Below are 23,318 nucleotides of genomic sequence, written 5' to 3'. Positions count from 1 at the left end.
ATTACCTAGCTTTTTCGAGTGCCTCCTCTTCTTCTCTTTCTCGCCTCTTCTCGTTTTCTATCCTCATCCTTTCTCTCTCTGCCTGCTCCTTTTGAACTCTTCTCATTTCTTGTTGTTCTATTAAAGCCCGTTGCTGTAAAGGAAATATTAATTAAATAACGCTTATAGGAGTATCAAGCAGCATCAAGAAGAATTGGAAAATCTCAATCCAAATAAAGATAAAGCTTAAATAAAAACACTAATGAGGCAGTAAAGTTATAAGCTATAGTGGATATTGTAATTGCTTCACAGTTAGAATGTACTTCTTTTTATTAAGGAGTTAATGTTGATATTACATAAAGAAAGAGTATCGTGTTAACACCTCACAGCAATACTATGATACTAACTTTATATTCACTACAATAAAATACTAATGAACAAATCTATTTCGATTTTTGATTGTAATGAAAGTTTCTAAAAAGTATCAATTTATATGAACTGAATGTGTTATGAATAAAATTATGGTTACAATAATTCTACACAAATTTAATACGTAGGGAAAGAAGTTGAAAGTAATTATCAGATGAAGACAAGTACATTACGACTTATGCGCAACAAACACGCGTATTTCACTTTTCATCAGTTGATGCTAGTGTTGCTATATCTGTATTTGTACATAAACAGTAATAGCCCAGTCAACGAAGTGTTATAGAGGGAAAAGTTTGGAAGACAATTTTTGACCCCACAGTTCTGTTTAGGGTAGTGAGCAGGTAAACATATCAAAAGTCCCCACCCCTACCCTCTGTGCTAAGGGGGTGGGGGTGGTTCAAAGGTACCATTTTTTGGTTTCTCGCATATAACTAGAAAATTATGCATTTTACAGACATGACTATTCTATACGAAATTAAAGCTTACATAATTTCCTACAATATTGATCTCAACTTTTTCTATATCTCTTTCACTTTTCGAGATATCCGCTGTAAAAGATTTTTGAAAAAAAAAACACTTTTCCCTTCAATTTTTTGCTATTTTTGCTCTTATAAATTTTCGAATATCGATGGGAAAAATCCATGCTGATCTTGAACCTATAGAGCATCAAATTCTCTTCAATTTGATGTATAATTTCATAAGTTTACGCACATCCCCACGACTGTTGCAGCAGCTTCAGTGTTGAGTGTGAGATCTTCAGTTATGAAAAAATAGACCAATTGACAATGGAATTTGGAGAGAATGTTTTGAACACAATTTTTGACTTCGCAGCTTTGTTGGGACCAGTTAGGGGGTGAACATATCAAAATTTCCCATCACTACTCCTTGTGCTAAAGGGATGAGGATGGTTTAAAAGTTAATTTTTTTCAATGTTTTGCTTACACGCTCATATCTAGAGAAAAATGCTATTAATAGACATGACTCACTATTCAGAAATGAAGCTTGATAAATTCTCTACAATATTTGTTCTGTGGTGATTTGTGATATCTCCAACAGTTTTCGAGATATACGCATTAAAAAGTGTAAAATTGTTAGAATAACAGCTTTCAATCCTTTTTTTTATGTTACTCTCCAACAATGCATCGTAAAAATGAGTGCTCACCGTAGATTTGTAGAGCTTTGTTTTCTCTTCAATTTGATGTATTATTTTACTACTTAATGTTTTCCTTCTATTGTTATAGCAGATTCAATGTGGGGGTGCAATTTTAATTTTGTAACAATTGATCACTTGACAATGAAATTTGAGCCTAGAACATCTGGAACACAATTTTTGACTTTGTAGCTTAATGAAAACTAGTTGGGAGAAAACTACTTCAACTGAATTGAAGAGAATTTGATGCTCTATAGGTTCAAGAACAGCATGGATTTTTCCCATCGATATTCGAAAATTTATAAGAGCAAAAATAGCAAAAAATTGAAGGGAAAAGTGTCTTCTTTTCAAAAATGTCACATCTTTTAGAGCGGATATCTCGAAAAGTGAAAGAGATATAGAAAAAGTTGTGAGATCAATATTGTAGGAAATTATGTAAGCTTCAATTTCGTATAGAATAGTCATGTCTGTAAAATGCATAATTTTCTAGTTATATGCGAGAAACCAAAAAATGATACCTTTGAACCACCTCCACCCCCTTAGCACAGAGGGTAGGGGTGGGGACTTTTGATATGTTTACCTGCTCACTACCCTAAACAGAACTGTGGGGTCAAAAATTGTCTTCCAAACTTTTCCCTCTATACCCTTTCTTGAGCATTCATTGCCTGGACTATAAGATACACATATATTAAGCAAGTATTCAAAGTAAGATTAGCAATAAATCTTGCTCGTCATTCCTAGGACTAACTAGTAATTCTAGTTTTTTTCTGGTTTTAATGACTCTATTTCAATTCTTATGTAGTCAACGTTCGATTGTAGAAGACCTGTTGTGGTATTTCTGCCTAATGAAAAGAATAAGACATTGATGTAGTCAATACCACCATATTTGTTCAAAAATAATTTAAATTGCAGAACCAGGATTCACGGCAACATCTGCCACAAGTTCAGCTGACGATTTGGCAAGTGTTGTCAGGTTATGTAATTTGAATTATTTTTGAACAAAGATTTTTGACCCCAGAAGAATGTATTATTCTTTTTATTGGTCGAATTTGAAAATAAAAATAGAAAACGACTAGTCTTCAAAATGGATTTGAGTAGTAAAAATATTAAATTATCGATGTTCACCAACTTACAGTCTAGATCATTTGCAGATGGATTGAAAACTGGGCTTTATCTAGAGATTTGTTAATTCAGTCACTAACCTTCTTGGCATTTTCTTTAGCTTGCTTCTTGAATGCCAGAAAGCTGTCGGCCATTGATGATTTCAAAGAAGCGGCGGGTTGAGGGGCAGTGACCACCGCTGCGGGGGGCGGAGATTGAGCCAACGAAGACCACGAACTTGCATTCTTCACATTCTGTTCTACAGGCTGAAAAAACAAATCATTCAAGTTCTTTAATATTCACTTGAAATTTATCCAGATTATCAAAAATTGGTTTACAAAAGACTATATACTAATATACAAAAGTAAAAGAGTGTACAAAAAATTTGTTGGATAAAATTAAAAAAATTGAAATGAGAAATATTGATCTGTGAAGATGTTGCTAGTTCTCTTCCTCAATCAAGGCTACGTCATCGGCATAAGCACATACTCGATACATTTTATGAAAAATGTTGCCTCTCTTATCAATCACACTATGTAATGCAATATTGAATAGTAGTGCAGACAGTCCATTACCTTGCTGCACTCTAAAATTGAACTCAAAAGTTCTACTTTTTCTAAAACCACTTTTACCATGACCGAAGTCTTGCTCACTGACATTTTGGCAAGCCTAATCAACTTGTTAGGTAAGCCATACTGCTTCAGTGCTTTCTATAGCTCACCCCTCACTATACTATCGAAGGCTTGTTTGAAATCGATAAATGATATGTGTAGATCAAGGTAATACTTGTAGAACTTTTCTTTGATCTGCATTATAGGTAGTGAAGAGACGAGAACATAGAAGTTTGATGGAAAATGAAGCTGCAAAGTTATGCATACCTTAGGCTTGAAGGAAGAAGGCCCGAAATTTGGATTGGTAGCAGTGGAGTTCTTGTTGAGATCGGTAGTTGGTACCATTGTGCCGGATGTTGGTATCACTGCTGACATTGGCATCTGATTTAGCGGCATTGTTGTACTCAACAGACCTACATATCAACAGCAAAAACCGTTCAATCATCACGTTCACATAACATAGAAATTCCATAAGAAAGCCTATGCAGAGCAAACATGACATTTATTCATATAGAGTCTAATTTTTAGTGTTATACAAAGGATATAAGAATCAACCAAAACCCTGTATTGTTTTTTAGCAAGTATATGATAGTTGGAGGAATTGATAACTTTGAAACTAGCGACATCTTTCATTCATTAATTGAATCATGTATCATCATTGATATTAGTAAATGTTGTGAATATTAGTATCATTAATATTAGTAAATGTTGTTTGACTTCTACTGGTTTAATGAATTATCAGTAACTACAAAAAAATAAATTGTAATATACAATTTAAAATTATGTAAAATAATATTATTTTTGTGGAACCTGACGATGTCGATGTATTTTGTAATATTGTGGCAGATAAACTCTTGATTCTATCTCTTATACAAAGTAGAATAACATGAATTGTGGAAAAGCACGCTCTCAATTATTAAAATTCTTCGTTTCAAAGAAAGAACTGAGTGTTCGGAAATATAGGCTAATAACAGACGTTAAATACAGAGCCTACAGCTATGAAATTTTCAATTGAATTAGAATTTTTAATATTTGTTAAACTAGCAATCATAGAATAAGTCAATTGAAGTTGCAGAATACAGATGTTTAGTCAATTATATCCTTATGTCCTCTGTATTGAAATATAAACCTTTGTCTTTAAAATCTAGATTGATCATTACTCATTGAAGAATGCAGAGCAAACTTTCTCAAGAGTTTGCTTTGTTATATTCACTGATTGGAATATTTTGTGTAGCATGTTCTGCTAGTCTCTACCAGTTTGTGATCTAGTTACCAGATGATTAGATTTGAATCATTTTCTCTTCTATCGGCTACAATAATTTGGGAATCACGCCATGAAAAATTTCCATGGATTTCAATCATACATTTGATTTAATGAAATTTCTTTTCATATTCATATCATCGTCTGTGGTTTCAAAATTCAAAGTGGGTCTTTGCCTCTTCCATGATTTTCTTCCGTTCTGTCCAAGAAAACTCAATTCGGATGTTACACCAGCACATATTGCGACTTCAACGGCTGCATACTGCATTCATCATCAGTCTTCATCATTCTACCATTCTACCTTCTATGTTGAGTTTCATCTTTCCATTTGGTGTGAGCTCCCCCCCCCCATGGTATTACAATGACTAACAAGATTATTTGCTTTAGTGATAGTTGATTCTATGTATAACATACTGTGGTATATAATTATAATGATATTAAGCACGTATCTATTCTTGCCTTATAAAGGAAAAAGGAGCTAGTCAATCTTAGCCTAACGAACTCGATCTGTACAATGGTTCAAAGAATATATTGAACTCGATCTGTACAATGGTTCAAAGAATATATTGAACTCGATCTGTACAATGATTCAAAGAATATATTGAACTCGATCTGTACAATGGTTCAAAGAATATATTGAACTCAATCTGTATAATGGTTCAAAGAATATATTGAACTCGATCTGTACAATGGTTCAAAGAATATATTGAACTCGATCTGTACAATGATTCAAAGAATATATTGAACTCGATCTGTACAATGGTTCAAAGAATATATTGAACTCGATCTGTACAATGGTTCAAAGAATATATTGAACTCGATCTGTATAATGGTTCACATAATATATTGAATTCGATCTGTACAATGGTTCAAAGAATATATTGAACTCGATCTGTACAATGGTTCAAAGAATATATTTAACTCAATCTGTACAATGGTTCAAAGAATATATTGAACTCGATCTGTACAATGGTTCAAAGAATATATTGAACTTGATCTGTACAATGGTTCAAAGAATATATTGAACTCGATCTGTACAATGGTTCAAAGAATATATTGAACTCGATCTGTACAATGATTCAAAGAATATATTGAACTCGATCTGTACAATGGTTCAAAGAATATATTGAACTCAATCTGTACAATGGTTCAAAGAATATATTGAACTCGATCTGTACAATGGTTCAAAGAATATATTGAACTCGATCTGTACAATGATTCAAAGAATATATTGAACTCGATCTGTACAATTGGTCAAAGAATATATTGAACTCGATCTGTACAATGGTTCAAAGAATATATTGAACTCGATCTGTATAATGGTTCACATAATATATTGAATTCGATCTGTACAATGGTTCAAAGAATATATTGAACTCGATCTGTACAATGGTTCAAAGAATATATTGAACTCAATCTGTACAATGGTTCAAAGAATATATTGAACTCGATCTGTACAATGGTTCAAAGAATATATTGAACTTGATCTGTACAATGGTTCAAAGAATATATTGAACTCGATCTGTACAATGGTTCAAAGAATATATTGAACTCGATCTGTATAATGGTTCAAAGAATATATTGATCTCAAGTTTATTGAGAGCATTCGAAATTCAACATACTAAGAACGACGGACAGAGACTCGAGCCTCACATCAACACTACGCTCGTTCAATAAATCATCAGTTCTCACCACCATCAGGTCTACCACCTGAACATCCGTTCTCTGATATACGGAATATGTTGTAACTATTCATATCATTCAGACCCCTGTTCACCACTCTAGGCAACACTCCATCAACTTCCAAACCTCATTTTTTTTGGTGAATCATATTTATTCACATAATAAACAAATTTCCTACATAAATTTGTTTTTATTCATGCGTATTTTCCCAAGGAGTCCTACAAACACCTTGCTGTACTTTTACTGCAGGATAAAGTACCTCATCTCATACGTGAGAACAGCTTCAATTGAAATTCACGGATTCGACTCATGGAAAGTAGTTTTATGTAAATTTATTTTTCAGGATAATTTTTATGAAAATTTAAAATTTTATAAAAACATCATTCGATGTATCTTATTGAAACATACCTAAATAAATAAACATGCATTCCTCAATTGGGTGAAGCTTATAAATCTGTTTTGAAATATTACAATAATTCAATTTGAAATAATCTCATGAAACCTTGTTGGACACTCACATAGCTTTTTTTTAATACCTATGAGGTGAAATTCGGGTTTGAATTTGAAGATTAGGATTAAGATTCTCACTTATTTGTCAATGAATTTCTTTCTATCCTCAGCCTTCAGTTTAAATCAATTCATCATCTCTTTCAACCTCCTCTGTGACTAGCATAGTTCGATTCATAAATTATACTATCTCTTCATCCCTCAAGCTTCTCACGAATCTTAGTTTTCTTGAATGGAAGTATTATTTTTCTCTCAGTTAATGTTCCATTCTACCGTAATAATCTTCCGTGTATTCACATCCCCCACTTTTAAGCATTTTCAATAAAGATAAAATATCATTTTTGACAGTTGACTGGATTAGATTACTATGCTTCAAGAATCGATTCAGTTTAGACATCAGTGTAGAAGGTTTGTCATAAACACAATTTTTCGTCACACGAAAATGTCCTGATAAAAAATCAACTTACAACCCGCTTTTAATTGATGTTTTCACCTTCAATTCACTCGAATTCCTCATTTATCAAAAATTATATACTCTTACTCATTTGAAAATAACATTCATTCCATGAGGCTTCCTGGTTACAATCAGTGCCTCATTCCATGAGGCTGCAACCAGTTTCCAAATAGGAAACAAGACATTTCATCTTGTTATATAGTATAACTAAAGTGTACAGCATTATAAAATATTTGTAACCCAGTATAACAAGAAACATATTTGTTATACAGAATAACAAGATATATATATATATATATATATATATATATATATATATATATATATATATATACTTGTTATACAGTAAGGTCAGAAAATTAACATATGTACGGCAATCAGAATGTGTGCCTCTTTTTGAAATCATTGTCACTCAAATCTCTTTTTTCAACTCATTAATTTCAAAGCTTTTCTTTTCTTGTTCAATTCATGAACACGTTGTTCTAAAGTATTACATCACATTAATAATGTGATAAATTAATAGTTAAATAGTTTGTAATACGTATTAAGCTCACTACTTACAAAGGTGCAGCCTTATTGATTGTCAATTGATGAGTAATCATTATAGGGGCAGTAATGCCCCTCAAACATGAATATTATTGATGAACTTCTATTACTAGACGAATAAATTTAGCTGCAAATTTTAGTCAGAAAATTTTTATTCAAGTTTTGATTCTTCATCCCAATTTATAGATTTCTTCCAATCCTAGAATAAAACTGACTCATCAATATTTATTGATAATCCCACAAAATACTCTTTTATATAAGAGCTTCCTTCAATCGAATTATTTCTCTTGATTATTTTTGTTAATGAAAATAAGGATTAGTTTCAGCGATGAAGATATTTTCTCAGTTTTATGATAGAAACGGGATTTATTAGTTACTGAATAATCTCACGTATTTTCAGCATATTTAACTTTGATATAGAGATAAAATAGGTATAACATAATGTTGGATCTATTTTATAGAATTTATACTCGATAAATCTATTACATTTATGAGAGACTATTTTTGAAAATATCTCAATTATTCGAAATATTTGAGTTGATTCAAATTCAATATTTTGAATAGTTTATTTTTGTTAATTTCAATTCTGGGCATTCATATTCAGTAATTATCTTTTAAATCTTTGAAAATGTGACACATGATACATAATCTAAATTTGGAATGTTGTATGAATTGAAGTAGGAAAAGTTTTGGGCATAAGCCTTCAGGCCATTTCTAAGTTATCATATTACAATATCAAATAAATAAATTTTAGATAGAACCAATTATAAATTTCAAAGTTATAATTGTACAATATGAAGTAAATGAATTTTAGATAGAACCGTTCATGCTTGATAATACAAGACTTGAAATGAAGTGCATGATATATTTTTCCAGATACGGTAAACCACAAACGTACTCCAACCATTTGCAGGTTAAATTTGGTATATATGACAAAGATTAGACCCAAAAAGAAAAGGGTTATGGTAATAATGATTGATAATACAGGAATATTTTTGCGGCTGGCTATTTTATTGTTTTTTTAACATAATATTTAATTGCAGGCTTGTCAACTGGATTTTTCAGATTTTGTAAATAATTATTGATAGATAGAAAATGTCATGCTGCTCTGCTAATTAGATTCCTGATAACATGCAAATAAGAGTTGAATTACTACAAAAGATTTACCACCACCATTTGATTTAAATTCTACAAAATTCATACAAAATTATGAAACCTCTTAAATATTAGAAATAGAATCACAAATTAGAGATTTTTCAATGACCAGTATAATAAAAAATTACATCACGTTCAAACTACATAAAATAAGGCATATAACAGTAGATATAGATTCTTTGATTTGAAAATTATAGAAATAAATGAAAAGCTAACAAAACGCAAGACGATAACAAGTTTGTATTGAAGTTGAAATAATATGTTAGAGAATTAGGATAATATTGCACGATAATGAATATTTAAAAGAAATACAATAACAAGCTTTTGTATGTTTATACATACTAAGTAGCACAAATTATATTTGATTTTCAACTGCGAGAGGAGAATCCAGATTGAACAAATTGCCATTTTCTTAATACTAATTTTCAAGAGTTAATAGATTCATTCTAATGGACAAAACATATCCGTATAAAATTGGAAATCATAAAATTACAACTGATCAGATTTCAGGTACATAGATAAAAACCACGAATATTCCACGTACATTAATTTTGATAGTAATTCATCACAACTTAATCTACATCTATTCTTTGGAATATTTTTCTCGTTATTTGATGAACGTTAGAAAACGTTATTAGAATACATTCACATCCACTGCTAGCAAAGTAGGCCTATCCTACCTATACTACGATTTGTTACTAATTGACAGTTAGATCACACTGTTTACAAAACACTAACTTTATACACTTGTACTGACTACGAACTGGACATTATAGACTTCTATAAACTACTGAATAATGAATCAAACATATTGAAGGATTTTATCTGATTGAACATTGTACAATAATCATCAGAACGCTACTGACACTTGAGGATAAATTTGAAATTAATATTGTAGTACAATTCATAATTTCGTTATCGTTATTGACTTGAAGAAAGTCACAATCATGATTCAAAACCGAGCGGAACTATTGTTTGAAAATAGATAGACTACTTAAAATTGAGAAGTAAGATATCTGAATTTTACAATTATTATTCTAAACCTTAAGATCCTCTACACGAAATAGAACTAGGATTGGAAAATTGCCACAAAGATTTGACATATACGCTCAGTAGGCCTACTTATTCATCATCTACAAACAAATGAGATCATTTTTCAAGAGGCTATCGATTACATAGTTTCATCAAGAAAGAAAATTTAATAACCTAACAAGTTTAGAATTTCCATAAATTAAATCCCTACACAAGAATTAGATTAGAATAGGTCCAATGTTTGATAATGCAAGAGTCCAACATTTTTTAGGATAGTCGAAATTAAGGACTAGGCCTAACTCACTGTTCGCTCAACTCACAATCTTTTTCAGCAGACCATTTAAAATTCAAAAGCCTAGTTATAAAAAATCCATTTATAATACTTTCTTCCAATTTTCAATTATTACATAACATTGTTAATTCATTTTTACATTTTTTCTCTACTTTTACAGACTAACTCCTATGTTCCTGCAGGAAATACCAAGCCAATAATTGTTTGACATTGTCATGATTTCATCAACTTTTCGTAGATATTCATATTGATTTGGGATTACAATCAAAGTATCGAATTGAATAATTTTGTTGGAATTTCTTCGCCATACCTACTAGTGTGATGATGTTTTCTTCTGTAGGAAATACGACTGAAAAGGTGGCCAGTTAGAGATTTTGCAAGTCGACCGACTTGCCAATTATTGACCAATTAACCCCAACTACCGTACTAGACATTCACATGATGCACTACATTGGATGACTCATGCATATCAGTATGCTGGCAATAACACAGAGACCAAATTCCCTAGCAAATCAGGATTAGAGAATTCAAATTTATGTACAACTCATATAGTTGGAATAGTTCAATAATACAGTTATAATTTTGGTTGATCATTGTTTGCAACTATTTAGCAAATCTCATTAAACTACATAAGAGGAGAATCTAAAAAGAGAGTTCTGAAAATAAGATGATGGGCTGATTTATTTAAATTTACAATTTTTGAGTTTTGTTTGAAAGTATAATAACATAGAGCCATGTAGATTAAATGAAACTATAGGATCACAGTTTTGCAATTGTAACCTTTTACAGTTTTCCAATTAAACTGCTTGAAGACATTTTTTTTAACAAATTCTTAACTTGCATAGAATGTGAAAAACTCAAAAATAGTTTCTCTACTAAACTTTGCAAAGAAGATTTGCAATTGAACTAAAGAGATAATAAAATTCTGAACAAAAATATGAGAAAAATCAAAATTCACAATGCATGAATTATTTTTGATATGTTGACTATTTACAGGAAGAAAATGTGTCTGAAGTACCATGTGTAGAAAGAAAATCTACTAATAATTTTATTCCAACAATAATTTATTGTAAATACCTGAGAATTTGCAATTTTGGGGGATTTCCAGCGGTTTCCTGGGTTGGTTCCCTACTATTGGAATCAAATGCTTTCATTTATTGCCTCAAAATAATACACAAAAACAATACATAATATTTTCATGTAGAGAAGCGCAAGAATACGCTAGGCATACAACAATGTTGGGAGCCACCAATTATTGAAGTAAGTAGTAGTTAGATTAGACGTGGAAGTATTTACCGTCGGCATGCTGAGGGGGCTGCGGGGGCAGAGAGGGGAGCAGCGGCTTCACGTCCTTGTGGTCATCATCGTCAGGCAGCGGATCGAACACAGAAGGCAAAGGAGTCACCATTGGCTCCTGTTTGATCTGGTGCAGCAGTGTGTCTGCGAACGGGTGGCTGCCACTTAGTGGCGCCGTGTGGCCACCAAGTGGCATCGTATGGCCGACACTTAGTGGCACCGTGTGACCGCCACTTACGGGCACCGTAAGGCTGCTACTTAATGGCACCGTGTGGCCGCTACTTAGTGACATTGTGTGATCACCGCCACTTAGTGGCACCGTGTGGCCGCCACTTAGTGGCATCGTGTGGCCGAGCACCGGTGACGGCGCCACCATCGCCACGGGAATGGAGACCGGATCGGTGGCGGCCAACTGTTGGAGCATGGGCTGCGGCTGCGGCTGCGACTGCGGCAGCTGCGGCTTCATGTCCGGCAATGGCTGCATCAGCACCGGCTTCACGTCAATCAACGAGTCAACTACAAATCAAATCAAATTCATTGCCCAAATTTATAGAATAAAAAATAATAGCTATACAGAGTTGGTGAGGATTATGGAACGGCTTAATATTCATCTTCCAAAGAAAATTTGACAGTAGGTTTCATTGGGGATCCTATTCGAGTTGAAAAAAACCAACTTTCTTGTAGCCTCAAAATTTAGATCCGCCATTTTGAATCCAATTTCCCATTTGTTTAAATGGGAGGGTGACCGTATTTTTATGATTTCAATAAAAAATTTCAAGCAAAAATGAATGGCGGAAACCACTCATTTATATCTCAAACTGTTTAAAAGTTATTCACATTCAAAGATACTAATAAATCATACCAAAATAAAATAAAAATCTGAGGAAAGAAACTTTTCTGTTGAGTGTTTAATATGTGAGTTGATTTCACTGTATAAGTGTTTACTAATACTTGAAAAAGTAAAATTTGATAGTTTAGATTTTTTCAGAGTTACTATGTACTTGATTAGGTACTTAATTTTATATAATATTTTTGAATGTGAATAAATTTCTGCATTAATGTAAAATCTCATTATTTCTATCACACTTTTGTTTCGTCTACAGTGAGATTCATATTATAATGTCAGTTGAAATGACAGCATAGTTGTCATACTTCTTTTTACACAGCTTCTATATTAGGTAGCTGTGAAGTAATTACGTCATATCTCAGAAATCGACCCTTAGGTTCACTTTGGAGAGAGTGAGCCTGAATAACATATTATAACATATAAATCTATGCTATCATATTATAAATAACTATGTCGACAGAGCATCCCTCTTTAGGGTTCAAACATTGTGGTAGTTCATTGTTTTTCTACATAGCCGACAAATGATTTGACAAAGAAGAGTTGGAAAAGAAAAAAAATCATTCTGCTTTGTCTAATGACAATGATAGCAAACCAATGCTAATCAGGTGCTGACTTCACACGGTGAATCTCACTATATAATGGGGTATTATGTACAGTACTTGCAAACGAAAAAACACTTTTACTCACTTGAGTCGAGTGGTTGAGACATGATGGCGTTGGTGTTGGGGGTGGAGAGAGGTGGCTGCTGAATGATGGAAGGGGGCGGCAGCACGTGAGGGGCGGCGGCTATTGTGGTTTCAGGAGGCGACTGCTGCACTAAGGGCGCCGGAGGCGGTGGCTGAGGAGCAGCAACCGGCGCTTGGGGCGGAGGCTGGGGCGGGGGCGGCTTCCTGACAGGGGCGGCAACCGCCGTCGCCAGTGACGTGGGCCGGGCCGGCTGTTGCGGCAGCACGTGACTTATCACTGGTTGAGGTTTTTTCACTACTGAAAACACACACCCATCAACCATCAACCTCTTATTTTCATGTGCTTGACAATAATAAGCTTTGAAAGAAGGTTTGGGGAGTAGAATAAGAACAGATAGATAGCGTATCAATGGACATTGAAGGAGGAGCAAAATTCAGAAAGTATATGGAGATGACATTATTGGATTAACACAAGAATTCAAGTGAAAGAAGCAATTGATTAGCGGAGTGGGGTAAAAATGGAGCGCAATTAATAAACGCAGTGGATAAAGGCAAACTCTTTCAATAGATATTGAGGACATTATCAAAGTGAAACTTTGTGGAGAAGGAAGATGGAGATGGCCACCACAAGTGAAAGGAAGAAGTAAAGAAAAAACAAACTTGTTAATTAACATGGAGGAAGAGAGGATAGATACACTTTGTTCATCAATTGTTAATGGTTGCCTATGGATGAGACAGAAGGATGAGAAGAGGGCCCTATTAAACTTTAGGAACAACAAGAGATGGCAATATTGGGAGCATTCTACAGAGTGACCCTTAAGTCAGTTGACACGCTGCTCTGTTGTTAACTTTATATTCATCGTTCATCAAATAACAATGAACACACTATTACCAACAGCCATCAAACATAACCTCAAACTAAACTGAGATAAAAAACCTAAACAGATGTGGTTTTGATTGTAACAACAGCTGACCTTAAAAATTGCTAGTGTCAACTGACTTATGGGCCACTCTGTATTTGAGATAGCAGAAGGAAACTATAAGATAACAGGATACAACTGAAAACAAAATTTCTAAATATATATTAGGAAATAAAAAAGTAAACGTAAAAACTCGATTAAGATCTGTAAAATAATATATAATGTATTTTTTGTCTTTCAAATACGTATGCCGGTTTCACAAAACTCAAGAAGAATTGTTAAACAAGAATAGCTGGCAATTGAACATACCCACACTAGACAAGCATAGAAAGGGGGACATAATACGTTTATAATATAATATGTGTATACATTATTACTAGTAATTGCCTTTACAAAGCATTCAAAATTTTAATAAGACAGGTCCGATGAAAATGTCAAATAGAATATTTACTTGTAATAGATAACCTTTCTTCTTTCTTTTAATGCATAATGAAATACATGGATAAAAGAATGAATTGTAACAAAGCACAGTGGTCCAGTAAGAAAACATAGCGACTAAAATCAAGTGACGAAGCAGTGTGTGATTATATAACCTTATCTTTTGGACAACATTAACATTTTATCAAAATTTTTGGAGAGAAATAGTACAGGCTTAACCTAGTTTTTCCTCCATGTCATAATTGTATTATGATTATAGTATTTTATACAATAAATAAATAAAATTAATGAAAATAAAAATAAATAAAATAATGTAGGATGGCATAAATTCCAAATTCAGACGATAAAAATATGAGCTACTATTGAGTGCACCAACCTGGCTCGGTAGGTGTGGTCAAGGTGGGTGGTAACGGTTTGAGATCGACTGTCGGCTGCTTGTTGACTATGTTGCCAGGGCCAGGCGCCACACTCACGCCTCCGTTGCTCCCCACTGTCACTGTCTCACACTAACACAAAACAAACATTTCATTGCTTTTTGCACAAATAAATACTATCATAATTAAAATCTATAAATACAAGTTAATCAAGTTTTCGCTATTCGAGTATTAGGCTATTATGCAATTAAAATGAGACTGGGCAATAGTACGGTAGTTGGATAATATATTGGCAAATTGTATTTGACTGCTGATTGAAACTAATATTGATCGACTGATCAAAATAAACGACCTATTAATTGTTTTTTTTTTTTTTGCTAATTAAATATATTATTGTTTAAATGGAGTAAAATTATGCAGATTTATTATTGCTAGAGTATCAACTTTACACAACGACCAGACTAGGCGTGGTTAGCAGAGTTGGCGTAACTGAGGCGTTGCAACCTTCCGTATGCTAGCGCTGCTTGTTCATGGGTTTCATTATCTCATTACATTACCCACGCAAAAGCGAAAATCTTATGAACATCATTTACAATAAAATGGAAGACATCTGCCTCAAAACATTTCTCTGTAATTTTTGCGTTTTGATATAAAGATGAATATTTATTTAGTGTTAAACCAAATAGTTAAAGCTACCAAGTATTGTTCAAACTATTGCTATGTGCTCACTGTTGAAAAAAAAATTGGAACCAATAATTTTGGCTTCTGCATGTAAAAACCCGCGATAATTCTTCTTCGGATGATAATATAGAGATAGATTATTGCAACTGACTTTATTACTATTGCATAAAAAAATTACCTAGGATTACATTCAAGAAGATACTTATGGTAACCAATTGAACTGCATCCATTGTAACTAACACTCAATAATAGCAACATAAGTTTGCAATCTTGGATAAATTCTAAATAATGAACAAGCCCTTTTTCATGTGAAAATGTTGTACATATCTATCTTACCAACAAGATCAACTTTTTGTACAACAATGTTTAAATAAAGTATTATTTGATTTGAAAAGATAAACGTAAATCATAACTTATATTTGTATAGAACTAAGAGCCCTACTACAATGTGCATACTACACTCATAATGAATGGTTTCTCATTTGACCATGTACAGCTGTGAGTGTTTCATTACATTCTGAAGAAAAATAAATTTAGCAACACCATAGAACAATTGTATATTTTCAAGTTTGACACGCAAAATAGAGAAAAGTGATGAACAAGACTGATTTCTCAAAAAACCTCAATTTGGATAACACGGAAGATAACATAAATAATAGAATAGGAATAAACACTTTCGATTAGCGAACATATCTATAAATATTTTACGACATTGGAACAAAATATAATAATGAATGTATAAATAAATAATGATGAATAGAATTATGTTTTCTATTTATAAAGAACAATCAATCTTGCCTAATTTGATAAACCTTTGGGTCCCAACAATATAGGCGTCTAAAACGCGATTTTGTTTTTGCTCGTGAACAGGATGCATTGCTTCTTATGGAGTCAACTTTACGAGAGAAATAGACGCTCCTCATAATAACGCTCCCCTATATCCACCATAGTATAATAGGCCATACATTCTGAAGACGAGCGAAATAAATTCAGCTCGTCCTCAATGTCCGTATAGTTGGGATCTACATCTGTTCTATACATACGGGGTCTAAACCTCAACACAATCAAGACCATTGTACAATATTTCAAGTTTTCAAGAACGAGGCGTATTTTTAAAGTGAGTACAGTTTTGAAATAACGCTGCCGCCGCCGCATGCATCTGTTAGTAGGCAACATATAGTAGCTACATCTGTTAATAAGCCACATACGCGTTCACAGAACCATAAGATAGAGCCTACATTTTTTGCGTCAATTTTAAATGCCTCCACCTATCAAGAATGCCGTCGACTGCGTGCTGTATGTAATACGGTTGTAATCTCTGTGCTCCCTGCTCAAGGCTTCCAATCAGTTGACATTGATTGCCAAATCGGTGTAGTAAATTTAGTGGTAGAAACATTGGGAACAATATTGGATCCCGATCTAGCACCGAACGACTATAGTTTGTTTATGCACTTGGCGGGGCAGCGCCATTCCGATGATGACCGACTGTAGTTCAGGCGGCAACATTCTTTGACAATGGCATACAAAAGTTGGACCCATGCGATGAATGCCTCAATGTTGATTGTAATTAGGTAGAAAAGTACACGGCCTTTCATGTTGATCAATTATTTTTGTAAAAAAATAGTTTTATACAAAACCGTACTTACTGAAAAATACGCCTCGTATATTGTAACCGTAACTGTAACATCTTGAACGTTGTATCTAATCATCAGTTCCCTAGATATCTCATCAGAAACAACCATATTAAAAACTTACCACATGATTTGACGATTTCTTTGATTTCTTCCTGGGAGGGCGACCGGATCTGCCTAAAATTTTCAATCAAACTCATAATCTCAAAATCTCATATGATACTAGATAATATTTCAAATATGTATACAAGGTACCAATTCCCAAAAATATTATGTTCAATAGTCCGTATTCCAAAACCAAATTTCAAATTAGAAAAAAAATGGGTCTAGCAGTACCAAGCAAGAGTGGGATGAGTAGAGGGATACACCCGGAGTATTGTATATATTCGTCGCTATTCTATGAAATGATATTTAATGTTGAATTTAATATTTAATGTTGAATTTTATAACATTTTAGTATTCTATTCAATACTGTTTGGATTCACTGTGTTTTCAGTGACGAAACAATGAGAAGCAGCTAAGAGTCACCTGTGTGGATCATCAATGTCCAGCAGTGAACTTTGTCGGTCTAGAAGCCAAAATTCTACGTAAAATTCGTGGGGCGACTTTCATTAAACGTTCTACAAATTTTGGTAAATATATCTGCATAATTCCTCTATGCTTGATTTTACTACTATCCAATACAAATAACGTTAAACTCATGTTTCGAAAATGTTGTGTGTCGAGTACAAGTTAGTTGGCGGCGGCGGTCACTGTTATAACATACACATTGATCAAGTGCCTGAACTGGTGTCAATGACACACCCAAGCCCATTGCTTAGCAAATTTGCAGCTTTCTATTTATCCATTGTTGCAAAAAATATATAATTATCTTATGTCTCACACAAAGTATCATAATATGTATGGGTGAATTTCCATGCAATTCTCTAGGCAACAGCATTGAATGATACTATAAAATACTTCAAATAAATTTTATCTACCGAAACAATATCTAATGTTATATGTTCAGACATTAATTTGACTTTGATGGACATAATTTACGTATTTGCTTCAACACAACTACACCCATCAGAAGAGTTACATGTCTTCATTCATTAAATGGCTCTATCATCAAACTAGTTAAGCCTACATGTCGTTTTAAAATCTGTTTTTAGGATCAAAATTAGTCTGATTTTCTTTTAGATTTAGATGAAAAAATAGTAAAGCCAATGTTTGTAATAAAAAAATAGAGCAAAGATTTAACTAGTCGGTTAGTGTTGCAAATTGTATAGCTATACTTCAAAAAAATATTGTTATTGTGAATATTGGATCAGAATATTTAGGGATTCAAATCAAATACTCAAGTGAAGGTTGGGTCTCCTTCTAACATCATATCTATAAATAATATTATTGGTAATGAATGATTAGGCTAGGCGCACACCACTTAGTCAAGACAAGACATCATCAGACACGTTTACAATACTTCACACAGTTGATTATAAAGACATGTCTTATTGCAATGTCTAATCAGTATGAGTTGCGTCATAAGCAACAATGTGAAGTATTGTGACTAAACGTGTCTGATCATGTCTTGTCTTGACTAAGTGGTGTGCGCCCAACTTTAGTATAGGATATGATGTCGAAAATAGAAGCTGAAACTTCCGTGTTCATAACCGAAACATCATAGATACCATAAAGAGCTAAGATGCGTTGAATAATATTATTTGATAACCGTATTGTAATTCCTATTTAATTTATTTATAATTATTCAATATCTGATTGAATAAAAACTGACCTAATAAGAAGATCTTCACCGATAGTGATGAGGATGCCAATTTTTTGGAGCTATTCCGTTTATCATACATAACCAAACCAAAGTTATCGAAATAATCATTTGCGAAGGCGTTCACCAATGTTCATGTCGGTATGCTGAGGTGTTTAAGTTGATTGTCGCCTGCACTATATTATATAAAATGTGTATAATTCAAGTTTCATTTAATGACAAATTAAAAATTCCGTATGCTTTTTCAGTTCACATTTTTCAATTTATGAGAAAGTAAATATACTGGATATTATATTTTGTATATTTTATATACCTGGGGTCTGTTTTATGAAACTAATACAGGAAAAACTGAATTTGGAATTATTGTCTGGGTTCAAGACTAATAAATTGAAGATAGTGGCACACAATACTGCAATCTCATTCTTCTCAATCACAAAAACCATTGGAAATCCAATAGATATTCCCTCAAGTTGATGTTGTATTACCTTATCATTATTATAAAACTTATTGACATGGGCTGCTTTTAAAGAATAAAGGGTGCTATAAGATTTATTTTGTTTTATTAATTTTTTTATTATCATTGTTGTTTGTTTGTGTTTACTCTTCTACATTAAAAGACATACTACGTATTGTCAAAATATTATGAGATTTAATTTTACGAGTCTTTTGGAATACTATTTTTGTATATGTTGAAGTGAACTGTGGAAAAATATAAAGGGTTCAATAAGATGATTTTTATTTTGTTCAAATGAAAATAATTGATGAAGTAATGAGACCTTAGATTTGAATGTAGAGTACGTAATGAACTTAGGCTTGTCGCGAATTGCGACGCGACGCAAGTCTGCTAGATGATTTGATATCATAAGATGGTATTAATATGCTCACAAAAAATGCAAGCTTCGTCTAAATGTGGACATTATTATATGATCATACATTATATTAACTCGTCTATCAGACTCACGTCACGTCGCGTCGCGTCTCAATATGCGGCTAGCCTAACTGCTGAAGCCATTATGTGCCACAAAAATTCAATAAATTACTAGACTATATAGAGGACAAACTTTTAAATCTTGGTTGAAAGTTTCAAAAACACTTATTAAATTAAAACATGCACCAGTTTTCCAAAACCTCAATTCGCAACTTGGAATGGTATTTCAAATAAAGTGTTGCAAATCAGCAAATAACATGATGACTAGATATAAATGTAACATATTCAACAGTAATTATTTGATAAATCATAACAAGTCTATGTCTAAATCTTATTATAACCAAACACAAGTGCAGAATGTGTGAGTTCGGGATCAAGGAAGAAGAAATTCCAACAAACTCGAGTAGGAAAATGAATTGATTAATTCAATCATTTTTATTACTTCTTTCATACTTTAATAATAACTGTTTACAGTCACTTCACTTAACTATTTTATAAAAATTTACAATTAGAATTTATTTTTCACATAAATAAATATCAACTACAAATAGGCAATATAAAGAAAGATTGCACTCGAGTAAGTTGTATTGTACTCTTTACTGGTTTCATCATTAAAATTCTTAAAACCCATAGCTACATCAATAGCCTGTTTGGTATTTATAAAAAAACAACTATCTTGGGAATTTAAGGATATAGTTGAACTAGAATTCAAACTCAAGTACTTAAAATAGAATTATTAAAAATATCACGAGTCTCGCTTGGCAAAAGCTTCAATAATTAGACTGTCAAGTTCTTGAACAATTTCAATTTGATCTTTTCAACGATAATAAATTCAGATAAACTTACAGTCTCACCTTGTACGTGAAAATATGAGAGCGTGAAGAACTGACAATGAGATTGGAAGTGGAAAATGGACTAGATAACACGACTTTAAAACGTAACACGCTTCTATGAAAGTAGGGAATGAGAAATTGCTAAAAAAATATTTTAAAAATAAAATCTTCATTAAAAATGTCTACCAATTAATGGAGATACAAAAGATGCCTGTAAGCTCTGAAGTCTATAGTTAAAACAACACACAGATGTGCCGATAAGAGACAAAAGCCTTCAATTACGAATAATTAATACTCTTTCAAGTATACTTTCATCGCATACTTCAATATACAAACACACAAATATAATCACTATCACACCCGCCGCAAGTATAATAATCTACTAATGAATCATTCATCAATGTCTTTATATTTAATCAATTATTTTTTCAATTTTACATTTTCTATTTTAATAATACTTACTTGTTGCTTTTGGAAAGATAAAAAAATATAAATTAATGAGTAAATAGTAACAAATTGAAAGTATTTTAACTAAAGACTGCAAGGCCCTATATTCACTGAGCTATCAAAATGTAACGAATGGCTAGAAAACTACCAAATATTTCGAGTCACAACATGACGCACGCTAGAATAGTGTATTTTTCATCATCCAATTTTTGCTATTGGTAATTTCCACATGAGAAACCTCCGACTGGGTGAGTATCAATGAATGGACAGAATGGGAATTGAACCCAACCCATTCAACCCATTAGTACTAGTACAGTGATAGCAGATTAGATTCAAGTTTTTTGCCATTGTTGAAGATTCATTCTCAAAAAATATCACAAAACATCAGAAATTAAAAATCACTCTAATGTGCGAAATGTTTAGTTGTTGAAATGTTAAATTTGTGTGAAATAGACTGCAAGCCATATTCAATCGATTATTCCATTCTAGTGTTGAGTGTACAGTGTTTTCTAGAGTGTACGGGAAGATGGTCAAAAAATGACGGCTTGTTTGGCTAAATGAGGGGAGGGGGTAGCAGGGCGTTCGTGAGAGGTTTGATTCAACTATTAATATATTCCACGCCTGCAATACCAATTTGTTCTGACTCTGAACAATCAAGTGGCTGCTGAGAAGCTCAGTAAGTATATGGCCTTACTACCGTTAAGTCTGGAGGGATTCAAACTATGATACAAAAGTTATCAAATATTAAAATAACTAATATCCATCACTACAAAGATAGATTGTGCTTCAATTTAAAATACCAGCAAGTTCTTAAAACTTAAATATACAGAAATCTGAACTATTTTTACAACAGTAGAGAAACTAATAGGGAAGTACATACATTTACAATGATATATATATATATATCAATATCAGGCCAAATAAATTATTTACTAAGAAATAATATCAAATTGTGCAGCGGCAATATCAAAAGGTTATTGAAAACCTTATGCATGGATTGAATTGTATTGAATATAAACATTCTTCTTTCATAAATAAATATGGCAACTTTCGATTTTTTACATTGATGCTATTAAGAGTATAACAACCAGGAGTGATTCCATTTAGTATCAATGAGTCTGGAAACGTATTCCGAAACTTGAAGAAATACAATCTATTTTATAATGTAATTGAACATTACATTAATGACTAACAGTGTGAAACCATTTTATCGGTGTCGATAATAAATTAGCAGTGATGAAAAATTGTTTCTGAGTATTACAATAGGTGATTGATTGATTGATATTGCTGAGGGTTACTCTGACACTAAACATTTGTCTAATTAATAATTTACATGAATTTATTGTATTTTTACAGTTAGGTACATCATTTTATATAAACAAACAGCTGGCGAGAAGAGCTTGGTTTAGAACCAAGCTGCCTGTGGCTCGCAGTCGCCAGAGTGCAAACAATGTGCTTGGAGGCCAGCTAGGCTAGCAGACCACCACAAGACAAACAATACAGTATTAGTGAGTAGGATCGCGGCCGCATTTAGAACATGTGTGACAACCAGCCCAGCCACCATTCACATTGTCTGCAGACCTAATTCCCTACTAGTTCTTGATAAGTGGGCAGAGACTCCAGCATTAATCCAGCATTTTTCAACATTCAGATGCATGCTTTTTGCTAAACCTCCCCCCCACCCATCCACACCTCACCCATCGTTCATCGCCTATTCGTTGTCAAATACAAAACGTATAAAAAATATATATCGAAATTAAATTACGTCAGATATATAAAAAGCAATTATACACAACAATGGAGACCACCTTTAGGCTGGCTGACCCCCTACACACATTCTGCACTCATGGCTATAATAAAAACACTTGCTCTTGCTTAAAAAATACAGACTAAATTATTAAAATTTAATGACAATGACATGTTATGAAACTCGGTCACCGGTGTCGGAAACTGTGGCATGTTGGGGGGCACAATACTAACTACGGCATCTTGTGATTATTCAGACCTACAAGAGAACAAAAATAACATGTTTACATGGATTGTAAGAGAATGAATTACACAAAATAGAGACAGTGAAGAAAGTAGGTGTGCTCGACCAACCACAAGTAGAAATTGTCTCGAAAATAAGCTTTAACAATTTTTTTAAAGGGTGACACAAAGCTAACTAGTAACACAAGATATCAAACATCATCGACATGTTTAGCCTATTTATGGAATAACGTAGACACATTTGTAACACCATGCATTCGACATTTAATAACTATCTTGAGAGTGG

The 23,318-nt window shown here is 33.0% G+C and overlaps 1 protein-coding gene across 1 annotated transcript in view; it reads right to left on the bottom strand.

Annotated features, from left to right (window-relative positions):
- Positions 1-23,318, bottom strand: part of LOC111054060 (homeotic protein female sterile) — a 70,588-nt gene that overhangs the window by 6,000 nt on the left and 41,270 nt on the right. Inside the window, exons 13-19 of the mRNA XM_039432525.1 lie at positions 17,198-17,250; positions 14,764-14,893; positions 13,031-13,327; positions 11,497-12,012; positions 3,538-3,683; positions 2,761-2,925; positions 6-133 (exon numbers count right to left, since the gene is read on the bottom strand). Of these exons, the coding sequence (XP_039288459.1) occupies positions 6-133; positions 2,761-2,925; positions 3,538-3,683; positions 11,497-12,012; positions 13,031-13,327; positions 14,764-14,893; positions 17,198-17,250 (1,435 nt within the window). The remainder of the gene's footprint in view (positions 1-5; positions 134-2,760; positions 2,926-3,537; positions 3,684-11,496; positions 12,013-13,030; positions 13,328-14,763; positions 14,894-17,197; positions 17,251-23,318) is intronic.

This window comes from Nilaparvata lugens, chromosome 7 (genome assembly GCF_014356525.2).
Source record: "Nilaparvata lugens isolate BPH chromosome 7, ASM1435652v1, whole genome shotgun sequence".
NCBI lineage: Eukaryota > Metazoa > Arthropoda > Insecta > Hemiptera > Delphacidae > Nilaparvata > Nilaparvata lugens.
The sequence above is the reverse complement of the archived record's forward strand: the minus strand, read 5'-3'. Positions and strand labels throughout refer to the sequence as shown.